A 27,229-nucleotide genomic window follows, 5' to 3' on the forward strand; every position below is an offset into this window, starting at 1 on the left:
TCATCTCAATCCTAAAAGGTTTACCTCGTATCCTTAGACTTTGGCCTCTGGTTCTGGATTCCCCAGTCATGAGGAACATCCTTCTTGCCGCTGCCCGTCTAGACCTGTTAGAATTTCATAGGTGTCCAGAAGATCCCGCCTCATTCTTCTGAGTTCCAGTGAATATAATCCTAACCGACTCAATCTCCCCTCACACATTCAGCCCCGCCATCCCAGGAATTGGTGTGGTAAAACCTCCTTTCACTCCCTCTACAGCAAGAACAAGTTTAAAACCAAAGACTAGCTGAGAGATAATGGCAACATCTCTCTCATCAGCCTAGGGCAGGGCAGTGCAATTCCTGCAGGCCTGGTTAGGGAGGCCGGTCACTCTTCACACAGAACCTTCCGGCAATGTTAAGTGATACTTGGCAGTTGAGTATATTGCAGGCCTGTCAAAATGAGTCACCTGCTGAAGATTTGATAAAGGGATTGAAACTCAGAGGATGATTTGAAAACCCAGTATTGACACACTGGTCCCTCTCAGTTATCGCCCACTCTTGCACCAGCTATACACACAAGAACTTGTTTGGTTTTACACTCTGTCCTGCCCAATTTCACATGCTGTTCTTCAACAGCATCTCCTAGATAATTAAGGGCAGCATGGTGGCACAGTGGTTAGCATTGCTGCCTCACAGTGTCAGGGACCCAGGTTCAGTTCCTGGCTTGGGTCACTGACTGTGCGGAATTTGCACGTTCTCTCTGTGTCTGCGTGGGTCCCCTCCGGGGGCTCTGGTTTCCTCCCACACAGTCTGAAAGATGTGCTGGTTAGGTGCATTGACCCAAACAGGTGCCGGAATGTGGCGACCAGGGGAATTTCACAGTAACTTCATTGCACTGTTAATGTAAGCCTTACTTGTGACTAATAAATATACTTTAAAAACTTTTAAGTCCTCTCTATCCATTACGTAGGAACATCAGACTTTGGAGCAAGAGGAGGCCATTTAGCCCTTTTTGCCCACTTGGCCACCCGATACGACCAGGACTGACCTGATGTTCTTACGCCTGCCCCTCAGAAGGCTGGGCTCCCTTATCTACCAAGGATCTGAGTAATTCTGCCTTGAATAAATTCATGATGTGGAGATGCCGGTGTTGGACTGGGGTAAACACAGTAAGAAGTCTCACAACACCAGCTTAAAGTCCAACCAGTTTATTTGATAGTAAACCCACAAGCTTCATCAGGTGTTGAATAAATTCAACAGCACAGCCTCCACTACTTTCTGGGGAAGTGAGTTCAATATACAAACGACCTTCTGAGAGGAAAAATTTCTCCTCATCTCAGTGTTAAGTGGTAGATCCCTTATTCTTAAACTGTGTCCCCTTGATCCTACCCTCTCCCAGTGGAATTAAAACTTCTCCAACATCAGTTTGTGGCACATGACATGGGTACATACTTGACAGTGGATCAAAAGAAATATATTGGGAGATAAAACATTTGAGACAAGAGCCAGTTCTTTTTCTGCTGTGTCTCGGAAATCCTTAACGAGTGAACCATGCACAAACCTCATGTCCTGAAATGTGTTGGATGATGCTGAACTACACTGTGACTCACTCATTTTTGTTTCCTCGCCACCCCACCGCCCCCCCCAACTTCCCTTCCTCTCATAGATAAATCAACTACAAGGGGGCACAGGTTCAAGGTGAGAGGGGGAAAATTTAAGCGAGATGTACGGTGGAAGTTTTTTACACAGAGACTGGTGGGCGCTGGAACGTGCTGCCAGAGGAGATGGAGGAAGCAGACACATTAGCAGCAGCTGGCTATGAACATGAATAGGGAGGGGATAGAGGGATACTGTCTAAGTAAGGACAGAAGGTTTTTTTTAATTTAGTTAGGGCATCTTAATCAGCATGGTTTTGGAGGGCCGAAGGGCCTGTTCCTGTACTGTACTTTTCTTTGTTCTTTAAACCGCATGCAATATTGAATAAATGTCTCTGGGTCAATCCCTTTATCCCTTCCTGTGTTCAGTTCAAGTTAATTTATTACTGTCACAAGTCGGTTTACATTAACCTTGCAATGAAGTTACTGTGAAAATCCTCTGGTTGCCAAACTCCAGCAACCGTTCGGGTACACTGAGGGGGAATTTAGTATGGCCAATGCACAAAACCAGGAAACTGGAGTACCCAGAAAAAATGGAGACATGGGGAGAACGTGCAGATTCTGTGCAGTGACCCAAGCCAGGAATTGAACACAAGTCCCTGACCCTACTAATCACTCTGCCACTGTATCTCAGCCAGGCAGCAGTAAGCACGCTTCAATCGATCTCTCAGCAGAAAAAGGTTAGGAAACAGGAGTAGGATCAGCTTCTCTGTTCTGTAGTCACCATCTGGTGATCTCATATTAGACCTCATGCCAGTGTGAATGCTGAATGAGATTGAGATTGAGTGGTAAAAACCTGGCAGCATGGACAAGTTAGGCTGAAGGGCCTGTTTCCACGTTGTAAATCTCGATGATTCTAAAATTCAGATACTTCTTGACAAATATTCTGTCAAGACTCACGGCCTTCGCCCAGACCTCTGTATGGAAAGATTTAATTACAGCAGGGGTTCAAAACAGTCAGCCACACCACAACCTTGGAGTAAGCGAAATGGACATTTCGGTGGAGTGCAAAGTGGCCATTCAAAATGCTGCCGGCCATCTTGTGCCCCCGAGAAGTAGAGTTTCATCCCCTTGGAATGGTCATTTGGAAGATGTGCCCAAGGGACTGTGGAACCACAGCCTGATGAGAGTTACAAAACCCAATGGATGGGAGAAATCAGGGGATGAGGGAGAGTTTGGGGAGCTTTCCATTGGAACAGAAGTCCTTAATGTGACATCCAATAGCTTCCCGATGTGTAGACTGACCTTCAGCTTTCTGAGTGGTTACATGTCAACTGGTGAAGTTCCTGTTGGACATTTTGAGTGGGACATGCCCATCACTATGGTGAAGAACATGATCTCAGCTGGTCGCGATTCAGTCTGTCGCTAAAATGTCTTACATCTATTGGTGAAGTGCAGTGAAAGACTGGGAAAGAAATCGGCAAAAGAGCAGAACAGGGGGTTCAACTCCACGGTGGCATATCTGCGCAGAGTTTACTTTCTGGTACCTTGCTACTGGAAAGGAAACTGCCCACTGCACTTTGGAGCTCTGTGCACTGTCTGGTCACCACACTGTGAAAAAAGATAGAGGAATCCTGGAGAAGATGCAAACAAGATTCACTAGAATGATACTGGAAATGAGAAACTATTATTGTCAGGAAAGACTGAACAGATTGGGGCTTTTTTCTCCATGAAAGGTGGAGAGATCACCTGATAGAATTTGACAGGGTAAAGAAAGAAAAAATGGTTACACTTACTGGGCAATCCAAAACTAGCAGTCACTAATACAAGATGGTCACGAATACATCCAGTAGGTCATTCAGTATTGGTTAGAATGCAGATCTTGCGACCATAAAGTTTAAAGCTTTAAAGTTTATTTATTAGTGTCACTGCAATGAAGTTACTGTGAAAATCCCCTAGTTGCCACACTCCACTGCTTGATCGGGTACCCTGAGGGAGAATTTAGCATACTCAATGCACCTAACCAACATGTCTTTTGGACCAGGTGCGAAGAAACCGGAGCACCTGGAGGAAGCCCACACAGACACGAGGAGAATATGCAGACTCTGCACAGACAGTGACCCAAGCGGGGAATCAAACCCAGGTCTCCGGCGCTGTGACACAGCAGTGCTTACCACTGTGCTGCTCCCACATTGGGTGGTTGAAGTGAAAAGCATTAATGGACTTAAACAGAAGAAAAAAAGTTAAAATAGTGAGAAATGCACGGAATAATGTGCTCACTGAGTGAGACAAATTAAGGTGGGAAAAGGCTCGTTTGGGGCATGCAACACCAGAGATCTGCTGGGTCTAATGGCCATTAATTCTACTTGTGTGTAAAGTCTCTCTCCAGTGCAGTAACAACTCTCTTGAAATGATCTAGTTCATTCTTTTGACGTGCAAGTTGATGTTACCTCACTGATAAGAATACCCGTCCAACCTCTATTCAAGAAGTCTTGTCATTAACCATAAACAGTTACGATATGCATGATGCCAGAGCAGTGCCTGGGGACCTTGGAGCTATTATTCAATTCACCAAGTTTGTGATGTTCTCAAAACAAATTTGCTTAAAAATGACTGCTTTTTATTTGTGTGGTTTAAACAGAAAACTTGATGGACATTAGTGAAACATGATAAATGTCTCCACTGATGAGAGAGTCCAGAGCTCACTTGTTACCTCTATGCTTGTGAGCAACTGAGGCAGCTTCACATAATGTTATTTATGAGATCCTATCATTTACTCAAGCACGTTATCCTAAGACATAGGAACAGAAATTGGCCGTTCAGCCCATCAAGTCTGCTCCACTATTCAATGAAATCATGACTAATCTGATATGATGACATTCAACTCCACTTTCCTACCTTATCCTCATAACCCTTGATTCCCTTATTAATTAAAAAATCGTCCATCTCAGCCTTGACCATGGTTAACAACCCAGCCTCCATAGTCCTCCCCGTTTCTGCGTGTGTTTCCTCCGGGTGCTCCAGTTTCCTCCCACAGTCTAAAAGATGTGCAGGTTAGGTTGATTGGCCATGCTAAATTCTCCCTAGTGTTAGGGGGGTTAGCAGGGTAAATATGTGGGGTTATGTGGATAGGGCCTGGTTGGGATTGTGGCTGGTGCAGACTCAATGGGCTGAATGGCCTCCTTCTGCTCCGCAGAGATTCTATCATTCTTTGATTCAGCTCTCTGTGGTAAAGAATTCCACCCTCCTCCTCACCTCTGTCTTAAATGGACAATTGCTTATTCTGAGATTATGCCTTCTGGTCCGAGACTTTCCCACAAGGGGAAGCAATCTTTCAGTATCTATCCTGTCAAGCCCCCTGAGAATCCTTTGTGTCTCAATAAGGTCATGTCCCACTCTTTCAAACTGCAGTGAGTACAGGTCCAACCTATTAAACCTTTATCATCAGACTTTTGATTGGTCCTATCATATATTAAACTGATCATTCTCTACACCCTATCTACAACTGCAATACTCCAAAGATGTGCAGGTTAGATTATTGGCCATGTTAAATTGCCCCTTAGTGTCAGGAGGTTAGTAGGGTAAATAAGTAGAGTTATGGGGATAGGGCCTTGGTGGGATTGTGGTCGGTGCAGGCTCAATGGGCCAAATGGCCTTCTTCTGTGATTCTACTACATTCTGCACTCTCTCCTTCCTTTATCCCCTGTGTACAGTGTGAACGGTATGTTTTGGCTGTATCGCGCGCAAGAAGCAATACTTTTCACTATATCCCAATATATGTGACACTAATACATCAATTCAAACCTCTTCTCATAAGGAAATCCCTTCATACCTGGGATTAATCTAGAGAACCTTTTATATGCACTGCACGGTGGCACAATGGTTCACACTGCTAAAGATGCTGCCTCTTGCCAACTCTAAATCTGAACCTGCCGTGGAATATGATAAAAGGAGAGGTGGGTTTGTGTTTCTAGTGCTTCTATTAATGTTATTGATTTCAAAAACATGTCAAAAAACATCCAAAGCTGATAACAACTAATGCCTTTACATCCTGAGACACAGAAATAGGTATGGATTTATATTCAAAGCACTAGTTTTTTGCAAGGGGTGGCACGGTGATTAGCACTGTTGCCTCACAGCTCCAGCGACCCGGGTTTGATTCCCAGCTTGGGTCATTCACTATCTGTGTGGAGTCTGCATGTTCTTCCCATGTCTGTGTGGGTTTCCTCTGGTTTCCTTCCAGAGTCTGAAAGATGTACTGATTAGGTACATTGACCATGCTAAATTCTCTCTCAGCCCGAAAGGCGCAGGAATGTGGCGACTAGAGGACTTTCACAGTAACTTCATTGCAGTGTCAATGTAAGCCTACTTGTGACACTGATACTCAAACTTCTCTGAACTGCCTCCAATGCCAATATGTCTTTCCTTAAATAAGGGAACAAAAACTGTTCACAGTATTCACGTTCTTAAATTTCTCGATACATTCCTATTTTTAAATGTCCCAATTTCTGGGTGTCTTCTCCCTGATCCTGGGGTACTATTCACGGGCACTGTACAAAGTGATCATTCTTCATGCAGACAAGGGATCATTGGTGGTCAAGCCAGGTCCAGTCAGAAAGAGACTGAGCAAAAAGCCTTTACCCTTATGTAGTCCCTGGGCTTTGAAGCCTATCTCAGCACTTCTCCCAACATCACGACCAGCTTATGCATAGCAAAGTGGGGGTGGCCAAGGGGGAAATCGTGCAGAGTAGTCTTCCTGAGCTAAGACATTCCATTCCAGGCTACACATGTAGTAACTCGATGGGTACTCCATTTTAACCAGCATAGAAACTCTGACAGATTTGCTTAATATGATATGAACAATATACGTGAGTAATGGTTTAAAAATACCAGGCACAACAACTACAACTACAGAGACAGCAGCACAGGGAGATAACTGTGAGAAGCATTTTTTAACTTTCATGCAGACAGCACATAGAGAAAGAACGCCACACAATGCAAGGTTAAAACTTCAGGCCTCTTTTATCAAATGAAAAAAACATTCAGGCCTGTTCACTGTGGCAAATGGAAGTTAACTGAGCAAAGAACAAAAAAAAATTAGCAAAGTGACGCAATCCTCAGCTTTTCTTGGAGACAACATTGCAAACAACTACCACATTTCAAGTTTGTAAAGGTACAGACAGAAAATGATGCAAGCCGTGACATGAGCAATCAGCATGTCAAAAGGTCAAAATTGGCCTCGGGGTAATATCAGGTTGCGCTTTTGAACAAGTTGCATTCATTTCTCAAGGATGTTAGCTGGTATATAATCCAATTAAGTTTAACTGCAACCTCCAAATTAATCAGTCTACGTCCTTAAAATTACTTTGCCATTATAATGCTAATGCCCGGGCATTTTTAATGAATAAACCTTCTGAGTTCGTTAAAAAAAATCACTCATCTGCTCGCCAGGGAAATGGGATTTTTAGGTAAATATATGATTCTAACAAATTAGTGCCCTTTGATGTTTCTGGGTTATTACGAGTTGCTGTTACTTATGCCCATTCAGATCTTCAGGCTGTTTAAAATGAGGGCATTGCACCGACACTGCTTCACCACCTTCCCTTGCCTCTGTCCCCACAAATTCTATTCTTCAGACCCCCATTCTCCTTGTCCTTTTCCAAAGCCTCCTCAAAAGCGACCGCTGCCGATTAGGCTTGCGGTCATCCAAGCCATCTCCCTCATTCTACAACAATAGGAACCTGCATTTACATAGTGCCTTTGCCGCGGGGAAAGAAAGTGTCCGCGAGTGCCTCAAGAGGACACAAAGAACACAGATGACGAGCCAAAAAAACAAGGGATTCGGAGGGGTGACAAAAAAATTTCACTCAGTGATGTGTTTCAAAGAGGATCTTAAAAGGAGGAGAGGGAGTTGAAGAAGCAAGATAGGTATGGGAAGCATTTTGCATGGGCCTGAATTTAAGAATTGAAAAACTAGGAGCAATTGGCCCCTCAAGACTGCTCCACCATTCAACAAGGTTTTGGCTGATCTTGTTGTGGTCTCAACTTCACTTTCCCGCCTGTCCCCCATAACCCTGGAAGATCAAAACTCTGTCTAAACCAAATATATTCAATGCCTTAGCCTTCACAGCTCTCTGGTGTGAGAGTTCCAAAGATTAACACTTAGAGAAAAAATTCCACCCCATCTCAGTCTTTTTCTGAAACTATAACCCCCCCCCATCCCTAGTGTGACATTCCCACAGGAGATGAAACATCCTCTTGGAACCTAGTCCCTCAAAATCCTATGTTTCAATAACCATAGAACCCCTACAGTGCAAAAGGAGGCCATTGGGCTCATGAGTTTGCATGGACTCTGCAAAAGGGCATCTTACCAAGGCCCACCCATCCCCCCCAATCCCAACCTTCATCCTATCTCCATAGTCCCACGCATTTACCATGACTGATCCAAACTACCCAAACGACACATCTTTGGACATAAAAGGCAACTGAGTGTGGACATTTCTTCTAACTTTGGACTGTGGGAGGAAACCCATGCAGACATGGAGTGAACATGCAAACTCCACACAGACAGTGACCCAAGGCCAGAATCGAACCTGGGACCCTGGCACTGCTACACTGCTGGGGTCCTATGATTCTCATTACTGAACTGAAGCTCTTCAGAGTGCACCTCGATCTCTGGAGAAAGTGGAAATATCATTGTACTTTTTTGGTGTAACAATTTAAAATGTTCTGTAATGTGACTTTCAGATTTCAGATATATAAAATATATCTTTTCAAAAATAAATAACTTGATAGCCCAATTTTGGTGAAGATCAGTCCATTACTGAGGGACTGCCAGTAAACACAAAACATTAAACTGAGGACTCTACCAGCTGTTCAGGTGAACGTGAAGGAATGATGCAGAAAGGTCAGAAAAAAACTTCCTTTGATCTAACATGCCTCATTAAAATGTCCATCTCAATTTCATCTTGTGTGTTCTCACTGTGTGTAAATTGGCTGCCGTTTTTGTTTGTGTAACATTAATCGGTGGCACAGTGGCACAGTTGTTAGCACTGCTGCCTCAGAGAGCCAGGGGCCCAGGTTCAATTCCGGCTTAAGTGACTGTCTGCATGGAGTTTGCATATTCCTCCTGTGTTTCCCCTGGGTGCTCCAGTTTCCTCCCATGGCCTGAAAACTGTGTAAGTTAGGTGGATTGGCTTTGGTAAAATTGCCCCTTATTGTCCAAAAATGCATAGGTTTGATGGATCAGCCATGGTAAATGTGTGGGGTTATGGGGATAGAATGGGGTGGTGGGCCTGGGCAAGGTACCATGTCAGAGAGCGAGTGCAGACCCAATGGGCCAAGTGGCCTCCTTCTGCATTGCAGGGAATCTATGAAGCATGGGGCTGGCTGACCATTTGAAAATGTCAATGTTTCTTCACTAACTCAGGTTCAATGGTTTGTAATCCTGACTGAATATGTTCCAGCTGCAACTTCCTTTAAACTTCCAGGAAATCAGGTGGAATGCAGCCCAACGGCCAACTTAACCGTCCATCCTGGAATTTTACAGCGGGGCTGAGGAGGGGAAGAGAATTGGAACCGCAAACTCCCGAGTTGAATATCCTACAATTACACAGTAGAGGCCAGACCTTCCCGGCTTGGGTACGGATGGGACAGGAAGCGGCACGGCACAGAAAATGGTGTCTGCGGCTCGCGTGCTGGCCTGACGCCTCAGTTCCCGGCTTTGCTGTCTTTCCCAAGGACGGGGAGGGATGGTGCACAGGAAATTTGAGGTCGCCCACCTCATTAACTGGGCGTGCTGAGTTCGTCTGCTGGATGTTTAAGATCTTGCCTTCTGACTCGTCGAGGCTATCGCTGGGGTGGGCAGCTGCTCGGGGCTCTCTGCTTCATCCTGATGAGAACGCCAGTTTTACTTGATGGGTAATTTAATCTGGGCGACAAAGCCACTAAGAAGCTGTGTTATTTTGACAACTAACCTTGCCCCACTCTGACCTGCGAGCCCGCTCGCCATTTACCTCGGCCACACTGATACGGATTTGCTGATTTTTAGTTTATTTAAATGAGCAGTGGTTGCTGATTCGAGTCAGGACATAGCCCCTGATTCCCTGCCTCCCTGGCCACGAACCGGGCGACAGAGTCATCATAACCCCGGTTCCATGAAAATCCCACTGCCCAGCAGCTCAGCGACAGGGAACGAGAGCTGGCATCAGTCCTGCCTCCCACTTCCCGTCTCGATCAGGACAATCAGATCCAAACCTTCAGTTGGATGATTTGAGCAAGCTCCCTCTCTGTCGGTCAATTTTAAGGCCTCTTTTAAGACCCTCTCTGTTGGAAGATTGCTAAACATCCCCATCGTTTTCCTTCACACAGTCTGGCTGTTCTGGAAATTTGCGTTGAAGCACGATGAAGATCACAGAATCCCTACAGTGTAGAAGGAGGCCATTCGGCCCACCAAGTCTGCAACAGTAACAATCTCATTTAGGCCCTATCCCCATAACCCAAAGCATTAATACTGCTAATCCCTCTAACCTATGCATCCAGGGACATTAAGGGCAATTTAGCATGGCCGATGCACCTGACCTGCACATCTTTGGACTGTGGGAGGAAACCAGAGCCCCTGGAGGAAATCCACGTAGACACAGGGAGAACATGCAGACTCTGCACAGACAATGACCCAAACCAGGAATCGAACGCCAACCCCTGGAGCTGTGAGGCGGCAGTGCTAACCACTGTGCCACCATGCCACCAGGATGTCACAAGAAAAACCTCCTCCACCAACACAATGGTGGTACAGTGGTTAGCACGGTTGCCTCACAGCGCCAGGGACCCAGGACTAATTCCAGCCTCGGGGGTGACTGTCTGTGTGGAGGTCCCCCTGTGTCGGCACTCCAGTTTCCTTCCACAGTCCAAAGATGTGCAGGTTAGGTTGGGTGGCCATGTTATATTGCCCCTACAGTGTAGGGATTCAGTAAGTTCATTAGCAGGGTAAATATGTGGGGTTCTGGGGATAGGGCCTGGGTGGGATTGTTGGCAGTGCAGGCTCGATGGGCCAAATGGCCTCATTTTGCACTATAGGGATTCTATGATTAATCATGGCCATGCTTCCACCACATTGGCGTTTACAATTCCAATCATATTGGGACCGAACATGCTTACCGCAGAGCAATATGCTATTCTTACAAAGACCTACTCAGAGAATTACATACCCCCCTCCCCCGCTTTCCCCCCTCTCCCAACCTCACCCCCAAACTAGACTTCATTGTGCAGAGCAAAAAAAATCACGGATGGGGAAAAGAAATTGGAAAGTAAACAGCCAATTACAATGAATGAAACAAAAAGGTTAAAATTGCTAACACAGGTTTATCAGTTATTATTGTACACCAGCGGGTCAGCTTGGGTGGCCGGGAAGTGGAGTTGTTACAAGGCAGCCAGACGAGTGATTTCCTTTATTACCTCGTTACAAAATGTTTCCACGGTCAGTAATTTAGCCTGTTTGTACTCGAGAGGAATCAAGAGAAAAAGGTCTCCGGGCTCACAAACGCCATCAACGAGAAAACAAAACTCAAGAATTTACTGAAGAAATTATACTTGGCTCTCCTGTTACATTAATATACAGGACTCTCTGCTGGCAGCTCACGTCACTGACTGCTGGAATTTTTCGGAATGACGTACCCGTCCCCGTAACTCCCATCGTGACACGGTGGAGTAAAAACATCCATCTCTATAAGGTTGTCATGCCCATTTTCAAGAACTGCCTGCTTTGCTAATTTTCTATGTGCAGAAATGAGATATAAAATGTTAAAGGAAGTCAGGGGAAGCATTTACCATCAGCATTATAAACAGCAATCAGGGAACTACGCACACATTTTTTAAAAAAAGACATAGACTGCGTTTGAACGAGTTGTTTCCTGCAGTAAAGGTGTCGTTCAGGTTAGAAGGAAATACAACAACGCCATTGCGACGCTCTGTGTGGTTAGAGACTGCTGGTGCTGTTTTGGTTTACAAATCTCCTCACTTGTGAAGCCGGATAAAAGATACGTTCGATATACATGCGCGGTTCAAAACCAGCGGCTCGGGTGATGAGTTGTGGCAATTATTGCCACTTGTCAGGGCGATCCACAATTCCTGCCTCACTGAGGTGATCCAGAGACAGCTTTGTTCGTGGGGATATTTGTCATGCCTCACTAGAAACATCCACTTATTTATTGCTCCTTCATGGCTGCGGGTAAGGAAGATCATATTTCCAGTCGAGCTGCACACTGAGGTAATGATCTCGCCAGGCGCTTTGTGAGATTTCTCAGAAGTCCGATGAAAATTATCGCTGCGTGCTGTGTATGTACATGTGTTACAAATGGAATGCGAAGGAGATGACAACTCTACACGTTAGTTATTTCCACTCACGAGGTGGCTCAGGCTTTGCTTCTGGGATTACATGACTGGCTTCACTCTCCAAAGATAAAACCCGCAGTGCCATCCAATTCGATCTTAAACGACGGCAAGAGCAGGAGCTTGATTTTATGCTCCTCCAGCAGCAAGTATGAAGGCAATGGGCCTTGTAAAATCCTGCGCGTAGCTGCCCCATCATCCACCTACACATCTGCCTGAGCCCAGGTTAACGTCTTTTGGAGGCCACAGGCAGCGGTGCGCCCACCCTAGGGTCAACTAAGGACCACTTCCCAGCCCCTCTGATATTTGACCTGTAATGGGGATGGCCCATGCCAACTGTGAAATCCAGTAACTGTACGGGTTGCTGAAGGACAAGGAGAATTTGGGTTTTGGGGGGGAGGGGGGGGGGAGGGGGGGTGTGTTGGGGGCAGGGGCACAAACTTAATGTGGGGGGCCTCTTGGGCACCTCAAGGACACCCTCCCCATCACCAGATCATTCCCCCATCAAGCACTCCTCCCAAGCCTTTTGAACCTGCCCCCACCTCCCTCACTTAGATCCTTGATTCAAGACACACCTCGGCGACTTGACATGGTGGGACTGGCTGCAGTTCCAGCCACGACCATTACAATGTTCTGGTGCAGCTGGGATGTGAGCGCCTCTGGTCAATTCCATCATTCTGGGGTGGAAGTCACAGCAGGGCAGATAGCAGGTAATCGGTGGTAACTGCCCCAATGCTTAAGCTGGGAGAGCAGAGACCATGGTGCCCATAAACCTCAGCCCCATTTTTGTCTTCTTTATAACATGATAGAATGCACAGCACAAATACAGGCCATCTGGCTCTCTGCCAAGACACAAGTCTTCCTTTTTTTCATTTGTGGGACATTGGCATCACTGGCTGGGCAGCATTTATTGCCCATCCCTAGTTGCCCAAGGGCAGCTGAGAGTCAACCACATTACTGTGGCTCTGGAGTCACATGTAGGCCAGACCAGATAAAGAGGGCAGATGTCCCTCCCTAAAGATATTAGCGAACCAGGTGGGTTTCTCCCGAGAATGGTTTCATGGTCACCAGATTCTTAATCCTAGAATTTTTAAATTGACTTCAAATTTCCACCATCTGCTGTGATAGGATTCGAACCCGGGTCCCCAAAACGTTAGCTGAGCTTCGAGATTAGTAGTCTAGTGATAACGCCACTAGGCCATCACCTCTTCTCACCCATCTTCACCTAATGCTTTTGGCACAAACTTTGATTTCTTTCTCCCTCACACGTAATCGTGTCAGCAGCAGTGAGGAACAATTTGAGGTAATGAATTAAGTGTCACAAAACATTAAATAATGCCATTTTGGCGACTTCTAAAGGCTGATAATAACAAAGAGTGTATAAAATGTCTTCTGACATCACGGGAAAAACAATTGTTATCACTTGGAGAAATACAGAACACTTAAAGAAAAACTGTGTATGGTGATTATGAGTGATGCACTGGGGTTAGAATATTTAGGAACATAGGAACAGGAGCAGGTCACTTCCAGCCCCCTCCATAACTCCAGTGTGCCTGATCTGCCATTCATTAAGATCAAGGCTGTTCTGCGACCTAAATCCATACAAGTGCCTTCGCCTCTTAACCCTTAACAATCTGAAAACATTGGTTAGCACTGCTGCTTCACAACACCAGGGACCTGGATTCGATTCTGGCCTTGGGTGACGGCCTGTGTGGAGTTTGCACATTCACTCTGTGTCTGCATGGGTTTGCTCCAGATGCTCTGATTTCCTCCCACAGTCCAAAGATATGCAGGTTAGGTGGATTGGCTATGCTGAATTGCGTCTTTGCATACAAATATGTGCGGGTTAGGTTGATTGGCTATGATAAATTGCCCCTGAGCGTCAGGGGAACTAGGATGGTAAATACAGGGGTTACGGGGAGAGGACCTGGGTGGGATTGTTGTCGGTGCAGGCTCGATGGGCCAAATGGCCTCCTTCGGCACTATAGATTCAATGATTCCATTAGAAGTTAGGTGGATGAGCCATGGTAAATGCTCAGTGTTATGGGATTAGTGGGGGGGCATGGTTAAGATGCTTTTTCAGAGAGTGAGTGCAGACTTGATGGGCCGAAAGGCCTCCTTCTGTACTGTATGAACTCTATGGTTCTAAAAAATCCTATCAATCTCCGATTTGAAATTAACAGTTGGTCTAGTATCAATTACCTTTTGCAGATGACAGTGTTTATGTGAAGAAGTGTTTCTGACGATCATGCCAAAAGCCCTCATTCTGTTTTTCCTATTTTAGCAATAGATCCCAACTAGCAGAAAGAACTTATCCACACTTATCCTCTCTGTTCTCCTGTAATCTTGAACATTTCAATTAAACCTCTTAAACTTCAAAATTCCAAGCAATATAACAATGGCTTGCTATGACTCTAATCTCTACTCAGAGAGATTAACCATTGGATTCCAGGAGCATTATTGTGGTAAGTCTACTTTGCACTCCTTCCAAAGCCAATTGCCGGAATTTTAACAACACGTCTGCCCCAAGGCTCGGAGAATGGAATTCTCCGTTGGCCTCAGACGGGATTTTACAAGGCTTGCCCGAGCAAGGTCGAAAAACACTGGCCAATATATCCTTCCCAAGATGTGGTACCCTGAACTGCTTGCAGTACTCCAGCAATGGCCCAAACAGGGCTGAAGCATCACTTCCACCCTCTTGTTTTCCAGTCCTCTTGATGTAAGGACACAGTGGTTAGCACTGCTACCTCACAGTGCCAGGGACCCAGGTGCAATTCCAGCCTCGGATCACTGTCTGTGTGGAATTTGCACGTTCTCCCCGTTCCTGCATGGGTTTCGTCCGGGTGCTCCGATTTCCTCCCACAGTCCAAAGATGTGCGGGTTAAGTTGATTGGCCATGTTAAATTGACCCTACTGTCAGGAAGATTAGCAGGGTAAAATGTGGGGTTACAGGAATAGGACCTGGATGCGATTGTGGTTGGTGCACAATCTATGGGCCGAATGGCCTCCTTCTGCACTGTAGGGATTCTATGATATAAAGGGCTCTCCATACCTATTCATGACATATTAAAGATCTGTGCATCTGGATCTTCCAGTCTCTTTGGTCTTGCACTGTTTCTCGCCTTTCTTCATTAAAAAAAGGCCCTGTTCGTGATACATTTAGTGCCGGTTGCCTCAATTTTGATGAACTGTCTCCTCATGAAGGACTATATTCAATGCCTTCTGGAAATCCATCAAGTTCATTAAGTAACATCAATAGACATTTCCCTGTCCACTGCTTTCATCCCCTTTTCAAAAAATTCAGTCTGATTTGCCAGAAATGAATGGCCTTTCATTAATCCATGCTGGCTCTCCCCAGCCTGATGGAAGTTTTCTAATGTGTGTTTTTCATTTGTTCATGGGATGTGGCTTGGCCAGCTTTTATTGTCCATCTGTAATTCGCTTGAGAAGGGTGATGGTGAGCTGCCTTCTTGAACTGTTGCAGTCCATGTATAAAGGTGCACCCACATTGCTGTTAGAACAAAGAACAATACAGCACAGGAACAGGCCCTTTAGTCCTCCAAGCCTGCGCCATTCATGTGCCCAACTAGACCATTCATTTGTATCCCTCTATTTCCAGTCTGTTTATGTGGCTATCTCGATAGGTTTGAAACAATCCCAGCGTGTCTGCCTCAACCACCTTGCTTGGCAGTGCATTCCAGGCCCCCACCACCCTCTGTGTAAAATACGCCCCCCTGACATCTGTGTTGAACCTTGCCCCCCTCACCTTGAACTTGTTTAGGGAGGGAGCTCTAGGATTTTGACTCAGCAATGGCAATGTATTTCCAAGTCATAACGGTGTGTGACTTGGAAGAGAACTTGCAGGTGGGTGGTGATCCAATGTACCTGCTGCTCTAGTCCTTTTAGGTGGTAAAGTTTGGAAGGTCTGCTGAAGGAGTCTTGGTGAGTTGCTGCAGTGCATCTGGTAAACGGTAACCACTGCTGTCACAGTGGAGAGAGTGATGTTGAATGATAGGATGCCCTTGAAGTGGGCTGCTTTGTCCTGGATGGTATCAAGCTTCTTGAGTGTTATTGGAACTGCACTCATCCAAGCAAGTGGAGCGTGTTTCATCACACTCCCTGCTTGTGTCTTGTCGACGATGGACAGGCTTTGGTAAATCAGGAGATGATTTATTCTCTGCAGCCTCTGACCTGCTATTGTCGTCAGTATATGGCTAGTCCAGTTTCCAATTAATGGTAACCCTCAGAATGTGACGGATTCAATGATGGTAATGCCATTGAATGTCAAAGGGAAATGTTTGGGTTCGCTTTATTGGATATGGTCATTGCTGGGCACTTGTGTAGCACAAATGTTACCTGCCACTTGTCAGCCTAAGCCTGAGTATTGTTCTGGTCTTGCTGCACATGGTCAGGGACTGCTTCAGCATCTAAAGAGTTGTGAGTGGTGCTAAACATTGTGTGAGAACTCGTGAACATCCCCAATTCTGACTTTATGATGGCAGGAAGGTCAATCATTGTATCCTTAAGTAACCACACCTGCAATTTCTCATCAATGTTAGGCAATCTGACCCATAATTTTCTTGTTTCCCTCTGTCACTTGTCTTAAATAGCAGAGTAAGATTAAGGGACTCAGGTTCGATTCCCAGCTTGGGTCACTGTCTGTGTGGAGTCTGCACATTCTCCCCGTATTTGCGTGCGTTTCCTCCGCGTGCTCCAGTTTCCTCCCGCAGACCGAAAGACGTGCTGGTTAAGTGCATTGGTCATGCTAAAATTCTCCCTCAGTGTGCTCGAACAGATGCCAGAGTGTGGCAACTAGGGGATTTTCACAGTAACTTCATTGCAGTGTTAATGTAAGCCTACCAGTGACACTAATAAATAAGCTTTAAACTTTAGAGATGTGTAATTTTCAAATCAAGGCCCTCTTCCTCATCCATCTCTCAATAAAACATAGCTCATCATCCTTGCACCACCCCCCGCCCCCCCAAGTATTTTATTCTCCTCTTGCGGAGTTTATCGGCTCATGTTGGGACAAAGCTTTGTGGCAATGGGACACCTTCAGGTTTTTTTTTTCAGATACCTAATCCATGTAATGAATGGCTTGTGAAACACTGGTTAGATCTCAATTCTGCCCACCTCACTTGAGGCAAGATTGTGAAGTCTGCAGCAAGGGTACAGGAAAGAGTTCTGAGAATGATTCCAGTGACAAAGGGCTTCCATTATGTGGATAGTTTGGACAAGTTGGGGTTCTTCTCCTTAGGAAAGCAAAAAATTGAGATGTGTCTTGATGGGGGTGTTCAAAATTATGACAGATCTGTGCAGAGAAACTGTTCCCAATAGTGGGAGTATCAAGAACCAAAGAGCACAAATTTTAAGGGGATTGATTTTGATTTGATTTATTATTGTCACGTGTATCGGTATAAAGTGAAAAGTATTGCTTCTTGCATGCTATACAGATAAAGGGTAAGGAGAGAGTGCAGGACGTAATGTTACAGTCATAGCTAGGGTGCAGAGAAAGTTCGATTTAGTACGACCTAGGTCCATTCAGAAGTCTGATGGCAGCAGGGAAGAAGCTGTTCTTGAATCAGTTGGTACGTGACCTCAGACTTCTGTACCTTTTCCCCAACAAAAGGTGAAAAAGAGTATGTCCACGGTGCGTGGGGTCCTTAATTATGTTCGTTGCTTTCCCGAGGCAGCGGGAAGTGTAGACAGAGTCAATTCATGTGACAGTGACATGATGAAAAACCTTCTTTTTACACAGGAAGTGGTTAGGATCTTACACTGCTTGGGAATGTGATGGAGCAGATAAGGTGGCAGTTACAATGTTACCATCGATTACGCTGGTGGGATGCTCCCATCCTGTTGCAGTGAATGGAGATTTGGCTGCCTGCCAAATTCTCCGACATCATTGCAGCGAGAGCGTGGCATGAACGGCAGGGCAGGTAAGATCATGCCCTGCGTCTTTCAAAATGGTACTGGGCAACTATCTGAAGAGAAAATGTTAGACTAGAGGGAACGGATGGGGGAGTGGAATTAACCAAGCTGCTTTTGCAGACAGCCAGCGTGGAACTGATGTCCAAATGGCCTTCTTCCTTGTGCAAGCATTTGGTTGTTCTATAATTCCAAAGGGAGAGGGTCTGAAGAAGCAGAGGAAGATTGAAAGACTCAAAAAAAGGGTGGCAAGGTGGCCTTCTGAAGAATCAAGATCAAGTTGAATGCAGGGAAATGGATTAGAAGATTTTGAAGGGCCAATACAGAAAGAGATTGAAACACAGAACAATAAATCCGAGGAAGGAAGAGCCAAATAGCCCCAAAACTGGAGACTTGTGGAGTGAGAATCTGGACCGAGAAACTGATTTTAAAAATAATTGTAATCAAACATAAAAGGATAATAAAATAAAGGCATTAAAGTCTCTTTAAATTTAGTTCCATGGAAAATTAGTTTTAAGCTAATAGGTTTTCAATTAATTTATCACAATTAACCTATATTCTTGAAGGGTTGATATCCTGTATATAGGTTATGATTTATTGTACTGATTCAGAATTAATCTAATTTTCTATTGGAGTGCAATGCTCATTTTGACTTTATTAAAGGAGTTATTAAGCAAGTTAATTTGTTTTCGCTGCTAAAAAGTCAATACTCAAAACTTGTACTCATAATAAATGAACCATGGGTTGTCCATCAGGGTTGAGGTGACAAATGCCCTCAATCTCCCACTGATGCTGGATACGTGGACTTTCAAATGACATTTGATAAAGTGCCATTTAATAGATGTGTTAACAAAGGTGAAGCCCTTGAGACTAAAGGGGCAGTGGCCGCATGTATATGAAATTAGCTGAGAGGCAGAAAGCAGCGAGTGATGGTGAAGATTTGCTGTTAGAATGTAGGAATATGCAGCGGTGTCCCATTCATTGACTCCGTCTATACTTCCCGCTGCCTTGGAAAAGCAGCCAGCATAATCAAGGATCCCACGCATCCCCGGACATACTCTCTTCCACCTTTTTCTATTGGGAAAAAGATACAAAAGTCTGAGACCACATACCAACCAAGTCAAGAATGGCTTCTTCCCTGCTGCCATCAGACTTTTGAAGGACTACCTTGTATCAAGGGAGGCCTGATAGAGGTCTACAAAATTATGAGAGGCATAGACAGGGTGAATTATCAGAGGCTTTTTGCCAGGGTGGAAGTGTCAATTACAAGTGGCACAGGTTCAAGGTGAGAGGGGGAAAGTTTAAGAGAGATGTGTCAGGGAGGTTTTTCATGCAGAGAGTCGTGGGTATCTGGAATGTGCTGCCAGAGGATGTGGTGGAAGCAGACACATTAGCAACATTTAAGAGGCATTTGGATGGGTACATGAACAGGGAAGGAATAGAGGGATACGGTCTGAGTAAGGCCAGAAGGTTTATTCTTTAATTTGATTTGATTTGATTTGATTTATTATTGTCACATGTATTAACATACAGTGAAAAGTATTGTTTCTTGCATTCTATACAGACAAAACATACCATTCATAGAGAAGGAAACAAGAGAGTGCAGAATGTAGTGTTACAGTCATAGCGAGGGTGTAGAGAAAGATCAACTTAATGCAAGGTCGGTCCATTCAAAAGTCTGACAGCAGCAGGGAAGAAGCTGTTCTTGAATTGGTTGGTATGTGACCTCAGACTTTTGTATCTTTTTCTCGAAGGAAGAAGGTGGAAGAGAGAATGTCCAGGGTCGTGTGGTCCTTAATTATACTGGCTGCTTTGCCAAAGCAGTGGAAAGTGTAGACAGACTCAATAGATGGGAGGCTGGTTTGCGTGATGGATTGGGCTACAAAGGTCATCATGATTGGAGGGCCGAAGGGCCTGTTCCTGTGTTGTACTTTTCTTTGTTCTTTGTTCTGACCTTTCTCTTTACCTTACCTATGACTGTAACACTACATTCTGCACACTCTCCTTTCCTTCTCCCCCATGCACTGTATGAACGGTATGTTTTATCCGTCGAGCGCGCAAGAAAAAATACTTTTCACCGTATCCCAATACGTGTGACAATAATAAATCAAAATCAGATTAACGGTCAGTATTTGGACCACTGCTGTTCTGATACATCATAACGATGTGGACTTGAGTAAAATGGAATAATTTCAAAGTTTGAAGATAATACAGAATTTGAAATGTAGCAAGCAATATAAAGAAAAATAACAAACTTGAGAAGAATATAGGTAGACTGGTGAAACGGGCAGAAGTGTGGCTAATGAAACTTAATGCTGGAAGTGTGGAGTGATGTACTTTGTTGGGAAGACTGAGGTGAGGCAATATGAACAGAATGGTACAATTTTAAATTGGAAGAAGGAGCAGAGAGCCCTTAGGGGCGTATGAACACACATCTCTAAGGGTGGTATGACAAATCCAAGAGTCTGTTAAGTAGCACAGGTTGGGATTCTTGGCTTCATACATAGATGCTTACTGTACAAAAGCATAGAATTGATGATAGACCTTCAAAAGACACTGGTTCTGTTACTCTCTTTCCCCCTACTTCATCCCCCTTCCCTTCCCTTTTCTTCCTCTGCTTCCCCTTTTCTACATTCTACCTCTGTCCCATCTTCCCCCCACCTCTCCCAACGTCGCCATCTGTCACAGCTTACAGCTTCTCTGCCATTTGGCCATTCACACCCTTTATTCTCCCTGTGGACTGTCATTTTCCCCTGCTTTCTGTGGCTATGACTCATCTTTCATTCCCTCCCCCTGCAGTACAACTATCTCCCACTTACAATGCCTTTTAGCTTTGACAAAGGGACATCTGGACTCGAAACGTCAGCTCTTTTCTCTCCTTACAGACACTGCCAGACCTGCTGAGATTTTCCAGCATTTTGCTTTTGGTTTCTGGTTTTGCCTCAGCTTGATCACTGTGCCTAATTCTGGGCACAACACACTTTAGGAAGGATGTCAAGGCTGTGAAGAGGGTGCAAAGACAATTTATGAGACTGATGCCCAGAGATGATGAAACTTTTCATAAAGTTTATTTACTAGTGTCACAAGTATGCTCACATTAACACTGCAATGAAATTACTGTGAAAATCCCTGAATCACCACACTCTGGTGCCTGTTCGCGTACACTGAGGGAGTATTTAGCGTGGTCAGTGCACCTAATCGGCATGTCTTTTGAACTGTGGGAGGAAACTGAAGCACCTGGAGGAAACCCATGTGGACACGGGGAGAACGTGCACAGACAGTGAATCAAGCCGGGAATCAAACCTGGGTGTCTGGAGCTGTGAGGTGCTCTGCCGCTGTGCTGCCCGGCTCTGTGGGGAGATTGGAGAAGCTGGGGTTGTTCTCCTTATTGCAGAGAAGTGGCGTTCAAACTCTTGATGAGATTTTGGTAAGATTCAATCAGGAGAGTCTGTTTCCAGTGGTAACCAGAAGGATGCAGACTTATAACAATTGGGATAGGAACTGGATGTGAGATAAGATGTGAGATAAGATGATAAAAAAGCATTAGTCGTTTTGATCTTTAGTTTACTGCCTGGAAATGTAGGTGGAAGCAAATTCAATGGAAAGTTTCCAAGGGCAATCGGATAACTATTTCAAGAGGAAACATTTACAGGATTTGGGGTAAAAAGCAGAAAAATGAGAATAATTGGTCAGCCCCAAAAAGAATTGATGTAAACACAATGGACTGAATGATTTCCTCTGTGCTGCCTTACTGTTGAATGGTATTTTAAATAATTAATGACACCGTTGATTTTCTGCCTTCATTCTGGCAGCTAAATGAGAGTAAACACAATGAGGGAAAGCAGAAAGTTACCCCAAAATGTGTTCAAATTGCTGTGCCCATGTCTGGGTGCATTGGGTCACCGGGTTGTGCTGCAAAGAGCAAGGTACAGGAACAGAGCATTCTGCATCTTGAGCCTGTTCCAGCATTCAAGAACAAAGCTCAGTAGAGGACAGGAACAGGCCCTTCGGCCCTCCAAGCCTGCACCAATCATTCAATGAGAACATGGTCATTTTTTAATGCTTTTCACTCATCTTGCTTCCAAACCATCTTAGCTAAATCTAAAAATCTACCAATCTCTTACAAACAAACAGATTAGGAGCAGAAGTGGGCCTCTTGGCTCCTTGAGACTGCTCCGGCGTTCTATAAAATCGTGGCTTATCTGATAGTCACCCCAACCCACATTCCTGTCTACCCCTATTAACCTTTCACCTCCTTATTAATCAAGAATCTGTCTAGCTGTGTGCCTTAAAAATATTCAAAGACTGCTCCTGCTGCCTTTTGAGGAAGAGAGTTCCAAAGATTCACAACCTACTGAGAAAAAATAATTCTCCTCATTTCCGTCTTAAATAAGTGACAGCTTGTCTTCGAATAGTCACGCCAAGTTCTAGATTCTGCACCAAGAGAAAACGTCCTCTCCACATGCACCCTGTCAACACCCCCTCAAGATGTTAAAGGTTTCTATCAAGTCACCTTTCACTCTTCTAAACATAATCAAACGTCTCCAACCATTCCTCATCCTACCTTTGAAATTTTCGATTCATCCACAGCCCCAACCCCAACAGCATTTAAAGAGAGAACACTCCTGATTTCATCCAGTTTTTGTAGGAAGTTATCACTCCTGAATGGCGTCACTTTAATTTTAGATTGATGCTCCCTTGATCTAATGGAGAGCTTCAAGGTGATAGGGTAAATGCAAAGAAACTATTTCTTTGGGTGCCGAAGATCAGATCATCTGTTAATCTTCTGAACTCAAGTTCAAGCCTGTTCTACGCAAACTGGTACTCACCATTTAACCCCTTTAACCTCAATATCAGTCTAGTGAATCTGTAATCCTCCAAAGCCAGCATATATATTTCCAGAAGTCCGGGGCTCAGTTCATGCACACCATTCGAACCTCTTGTTTGTTCCAATAACAAATTATGGCTGGAATTCTCCAAAGTCAGATGTCCTGACACCACTGCCAGTGAGAACGGAGAACTTGGCACTCAGCCAGAACTTCATTCGCTGCAGTGCGACCAGAGAATCCCAGCTGCAGACGAGGTTAGAGAATTCTGGGCCTTAGTTTCTTTTTAGAGAGGGAAGAGGATATCTTAGGTAATATCACAAGAAAACAATATCAAATCTGAATCACACAGCTGTTTGTGTACCTTGCTGTGCACATATTGACTTTCATAGAACAAAAAACCCTATAGTGTAGCAAGAGGCCCTTCAGCCCATTGAGTCTGCACCGAACACAATCCCACCCAGGCCCTACCCCCATATCCCTACATATTATACCCACTAATCCCTCCAACCTACGCATCCCTGGACACTGAGGGGCAATTTCTTAGCACAGCCAATCAACCTAACCCGCACATCTTTGGACTGTGGGTGGAAACCAGAGTACCCGGAGGAAACCCACGCAGGCTCGAGGAGAATGTGCAAACTCCACACAGACAGTGACCCGAGCTGGGAATTGAACCCAGGACCTGGAGCTGTGAAGCAGCAGTGCTAACCACTGTGCTACCGTGCCGCCCCTATATGCCTATGATTCCTATATGATAACAGTAATTATACTTCAGTAGCTGTAAAGTCGTAGAATCAGAACAGTATTGAAGGAGGTAATTCAGCCCATCAAGTCTGCACTGACTCTTCAATGGAGCATTGTACCCAGGTCCTATCCTCACAATCCCACATAGTTACCCTGCTAATTCCCATAACCTATACATCTTAGGATATTGAGGGGCAATTTAGAATGGCCAATCAACCTAACCTGCACATCTTTAGACTGTGGGAGGAAACTGGAGCTCCTAGAGGAAACCCACGCAGACATGGGGAGAATGTGCAAACTCCTCGCAGTCACCCGAGGCTGGAATTGAACCCGGGTCCCTGGTACTGTGAGGCAACAGTGCTAATCACTGTGCCATCATTCTCAGTTCTCAGAGGTATCCCAAGATTGTGAAATACATTGTAAATATGCAAGCTTACTTTCCTTTATGATTTTCTAAATGAGTTTCTACTTTATTTGATCTGTGGTCTGCCCAATAGCTTACCCACTATTGATGTTGGGTGACCCCTTCTATCGTTACCTGATTTATCCCTTTCATCGAATCATAGAATCCTACGGTGCAGAAGGAGGCCATTCAGCCCATCGAGTTTGCACCAACCACAATCCCACCAGGCCCTGTCCCCATAATCCCATGCATTTACCCAGCTCGTCCCCCTGACACTAAGGGGCAACTTTAATACGGCCAATGCACCTTACCCGAAAATCTTTGGATTGTGAGAGGAAACCAGAGCACACGGAGGAAACCCATGCAGACATGGGGGGAATGTGCAAACTCCACATAGACAGTGATCCAAGCTGGGAATTGACCCCGGATCTCTAGCACTGTAAGGCAGCAGCGTGAAGCACTGTGCCACCATGACGCCCCTTTTCTCCCACTGAACAGAGATGTTACATTGCCTACCCCCCCCCCCCCCCCACCCCCACCCTAAACCCCATCTCTCAAACAACTTCCATGTCCAAGAATGATCTAAAGTGCTAGATATGATTCTTCAAGGAAAGACTGTCATTCCTTCACTCTGGGCTATATTTAACCTGGTGCCCAAACTACAAAGCTTTTTTCTAATAAAATAATAGCTCACTTCTTCCTGAATATGCAAAGCTACAACGATTAAATCCATCAGTGTCATCATTTCTTCAGCTTCACTTCATTTGCGGAGGGGGGAGAAGCACCTGATAGTATTTTGTCAGTTATGATAATTATAGAGTTCATGAGCAATTCTGCAGATCTATCAAGAAACCTCAGTCTGAGCCTGCTGCAAGATGTGTGACATTTCACTTTTCAGGTAGATTAGGGCAGCTTGGTGGCACAGTGGTTAGCACTGCCGCCTCACAGCGCCAGGGACCCGGGTTCAATTCCGGCCTCAGGTCACTGTCTCCCCTTGTCTGAGTGGTTTTGTCCGGATGCTCCAGTTCCCTCCAACAGTTCAAGATGTGTGGGTTAGGTTCATTGACGAAACTAAATTGCGTCAGGGGGTTTAGCAGAATAAGTATGCAATGTTACGGGAATAGGGTCTGTGTGGGATTGTGGCCAGTGCTGACTCCTTCTGCACTGTAGGGATTCTGTGGATTAAATTCTGGGTACCTGCCTGTGCAATAGGTGCAAACGTATCACTGAAACCCCACAGTGCAGGAGGAGACCATTCGGCCTGTCGAGTCTGCACTATCTCTGTCTGTGGTCTCTGTCTGTACCCCAGCCCAGGCTCGAAGAAACCGGGAGAGGAGAGAGGGGCAGGAGAGAAAATGGAAATAACCATGTAACAAAGAAGTTCCATACTTTAAATAACCTTAGACGCAAACTACTTGTTGGTGCATGCGGAGATTGAGATCCTTCATTCCAATGCAGCTGTATAGGTTGCGGCTGACAATGGTTAACTGGAGAGCAACAAGCGCTGTCACAGAGAAACCAATTATCTTCCTTCATTGATCTCAACGTGAACTGAAGTTTCCATCGGTGAAAGCCAGAGGCTGTATCTAATGATGAGACATGTTGCGTGTACTCTGAGCATGCTACTAGGGCAAACGTCTTATAAATCATGCAGCAACCAAACTAGGAGCTGCCACCTCCCTGTAATACACAGCGTACAGGTGTCTCATTTGTGGGACATGTGAAAAAGAAAGCTCTGTATGTTTGCTGAGTTTGAATGCCTTGTCACACACCGACTAGGGAATGCAAAACATACAGTCTGGCAATTTGAACTCGATTTTGCATGCATATTGACCTCCAGCGAGGCAGAGTTTAGACATGTTTGTCATTTATAGTTTGAGATAGGGAAGCATCTATGTGTTTTGGATTTATCAAAAGGACGTCAAATCTTTGCTGAAAGGGTTAAATTGTTTGAAGGCTAAAAGGCGCTTGCTGAGCACTAACTATTCTTACGTTCATTTAAGTACTAGGGAATGGAACATTTACCGCCTCTTGTATTTAATATTAAAGTTTATTTATTAGTGTTACAAGTAGGCTTACATTAACACTGCAATGAAGTTAGTGTGAAAATCCCCTAGTCGCCACACTTCAGTGCCTGTTCGGGTACGTTGAGGGAGAATTTAGCATGGTCAATGCACCTACCCAGCACATCTTTTGGATTGTGGAAGGAAACCGGAGCACCTGGACGAAGCCCACGCAGACACGGGGAGAACATGCAGACTCCACACAGACAGTGACCCAAGCCGGGGATCGAACCTGGGTCCCTATGAGGCAGCAGTGCTAACCACTGTGCCACCATGCACTCTCAGAGCCTCAAGCTCTCACAGAGGTCAGGTACAGTTCAGATTTCAGGAACAGATTCATTCAGCTTCCCCCAGCTGTGTCCGATGTGACCCCAAAGTCAAAAGGACCACGTTATCCATCTCCCTTTCTCACCCTAAACCATCTCTATTAGCAGTTTCAGTGAAACTGGCAGCTTGGGATCTAACTATGGTTGGACTGACACTGGATATTCTCCACTGGTTTGAATCAAATTCTCATCATTGGTAAAGCGAGATTTCTAGTCAAGTTTAGTTTGGGTAGTAAACAAAAACTAAGATTAACTCCCTGTACTGCACAGTTCCCGTACATTGTGAAATGATACTGTGCCTTTAAGAAATGGATTACCATTTTTTTGGAAGGAGTATGTTTAGAATTCAAATCCATTTATACTGTGCCAATTTGTCTACACCAGGCAGTTCACATGCTGAGAATTCTGGCTAATAATTGATCTTAGCTAATGGGCTGTTTGTTTTAATCTGAATAAATATATTTATGTTTGTTTTTGTTGTTTTCGCCTGGGTTTTCAGAGTAGAGTTTGATTAAGTTGATTGATAAGGGACAGAGCCATGTGCTAATGGGAAGAATTGGGTTTACAGGAAAAAAAATGTCAGTTTCTGCTTGGTTCTGAAAGAAGCAAGAGGTCTCTCTCTCTTTACAGCCTGCCGTTTGGGAGCTGTGAGAAGATAGGTATTTCTCTGCCTCTTTGACTCTCTCTCTCTCCTAAGGTGTTCAAGGGCACTAGGACTGTTAACAAGTAAAAGTTGAGATGATTCATTTGTTATAGTTAAACTGTATTGTTAAATAGAGGTTTTAATAAAAGCTTCCTGATGTGTCAATGGAATCACACCTGGTTTGAAACATCTTATCCGCACACCAATGTCAAAATAAACAAAACTGTAGGGGTCTGGTCAGGCTTCATAACATACCTTGGGGTTTCTGTTGAGGTACCCTAACAGTTACTAGACATATACTAAATGGCAAGACGGTGATGAAGTGGTAATGTCA

General features: G+C 44.8%; 1 protein-coding gene across 6 annotated transcripts in view; it reads right to left on the reverse strand.

Annotated features, from left to right (window-relative positions):
• Nucleotides 1-27,229, reverse strand: part of tenm3 (teneurin transmembrane protein 3) — a 909,202-nt gene that overhangs the window by 247,484 nt on the left and 634,489 nt on the right. For 2 of the 6 annotated variants that reach the window (XM_080189440.1, XM_080189437.1), the window contains one exon: nucleotides 11,246-11,344. The exons of the other annotated variants lie outside the window; for them this stretch is intronic. In XM_080189440.1, coding sequence (XP_080045566.1) covers nucleotides 11,246-11,344 — 99 coding nt within the window. The remainder of the gene's footprint in view (nucleotides 1-11,245; nucleotides 11,345-27,229) is intronic. 6 annotated transcript variants of the gene reach the window in all.

The sequence above is a fragment of the Carcharhinus amblyrhynchos genome, chromosome 5 (assembly GCF_965287045.1).
Source record: "Carcharhinus amblyrhynchos chromosome 5, sCarAmb.v2.hapA, whole genome shotgun sequence".
NCBI classification, from domain to species: Eukaryota; Metazoa; Chordata; class Chondrichthyes; order Carcharhiniformes; family Carcharhinidae; genus Carcharhinus; species Carcharhinus amblyrhynchos.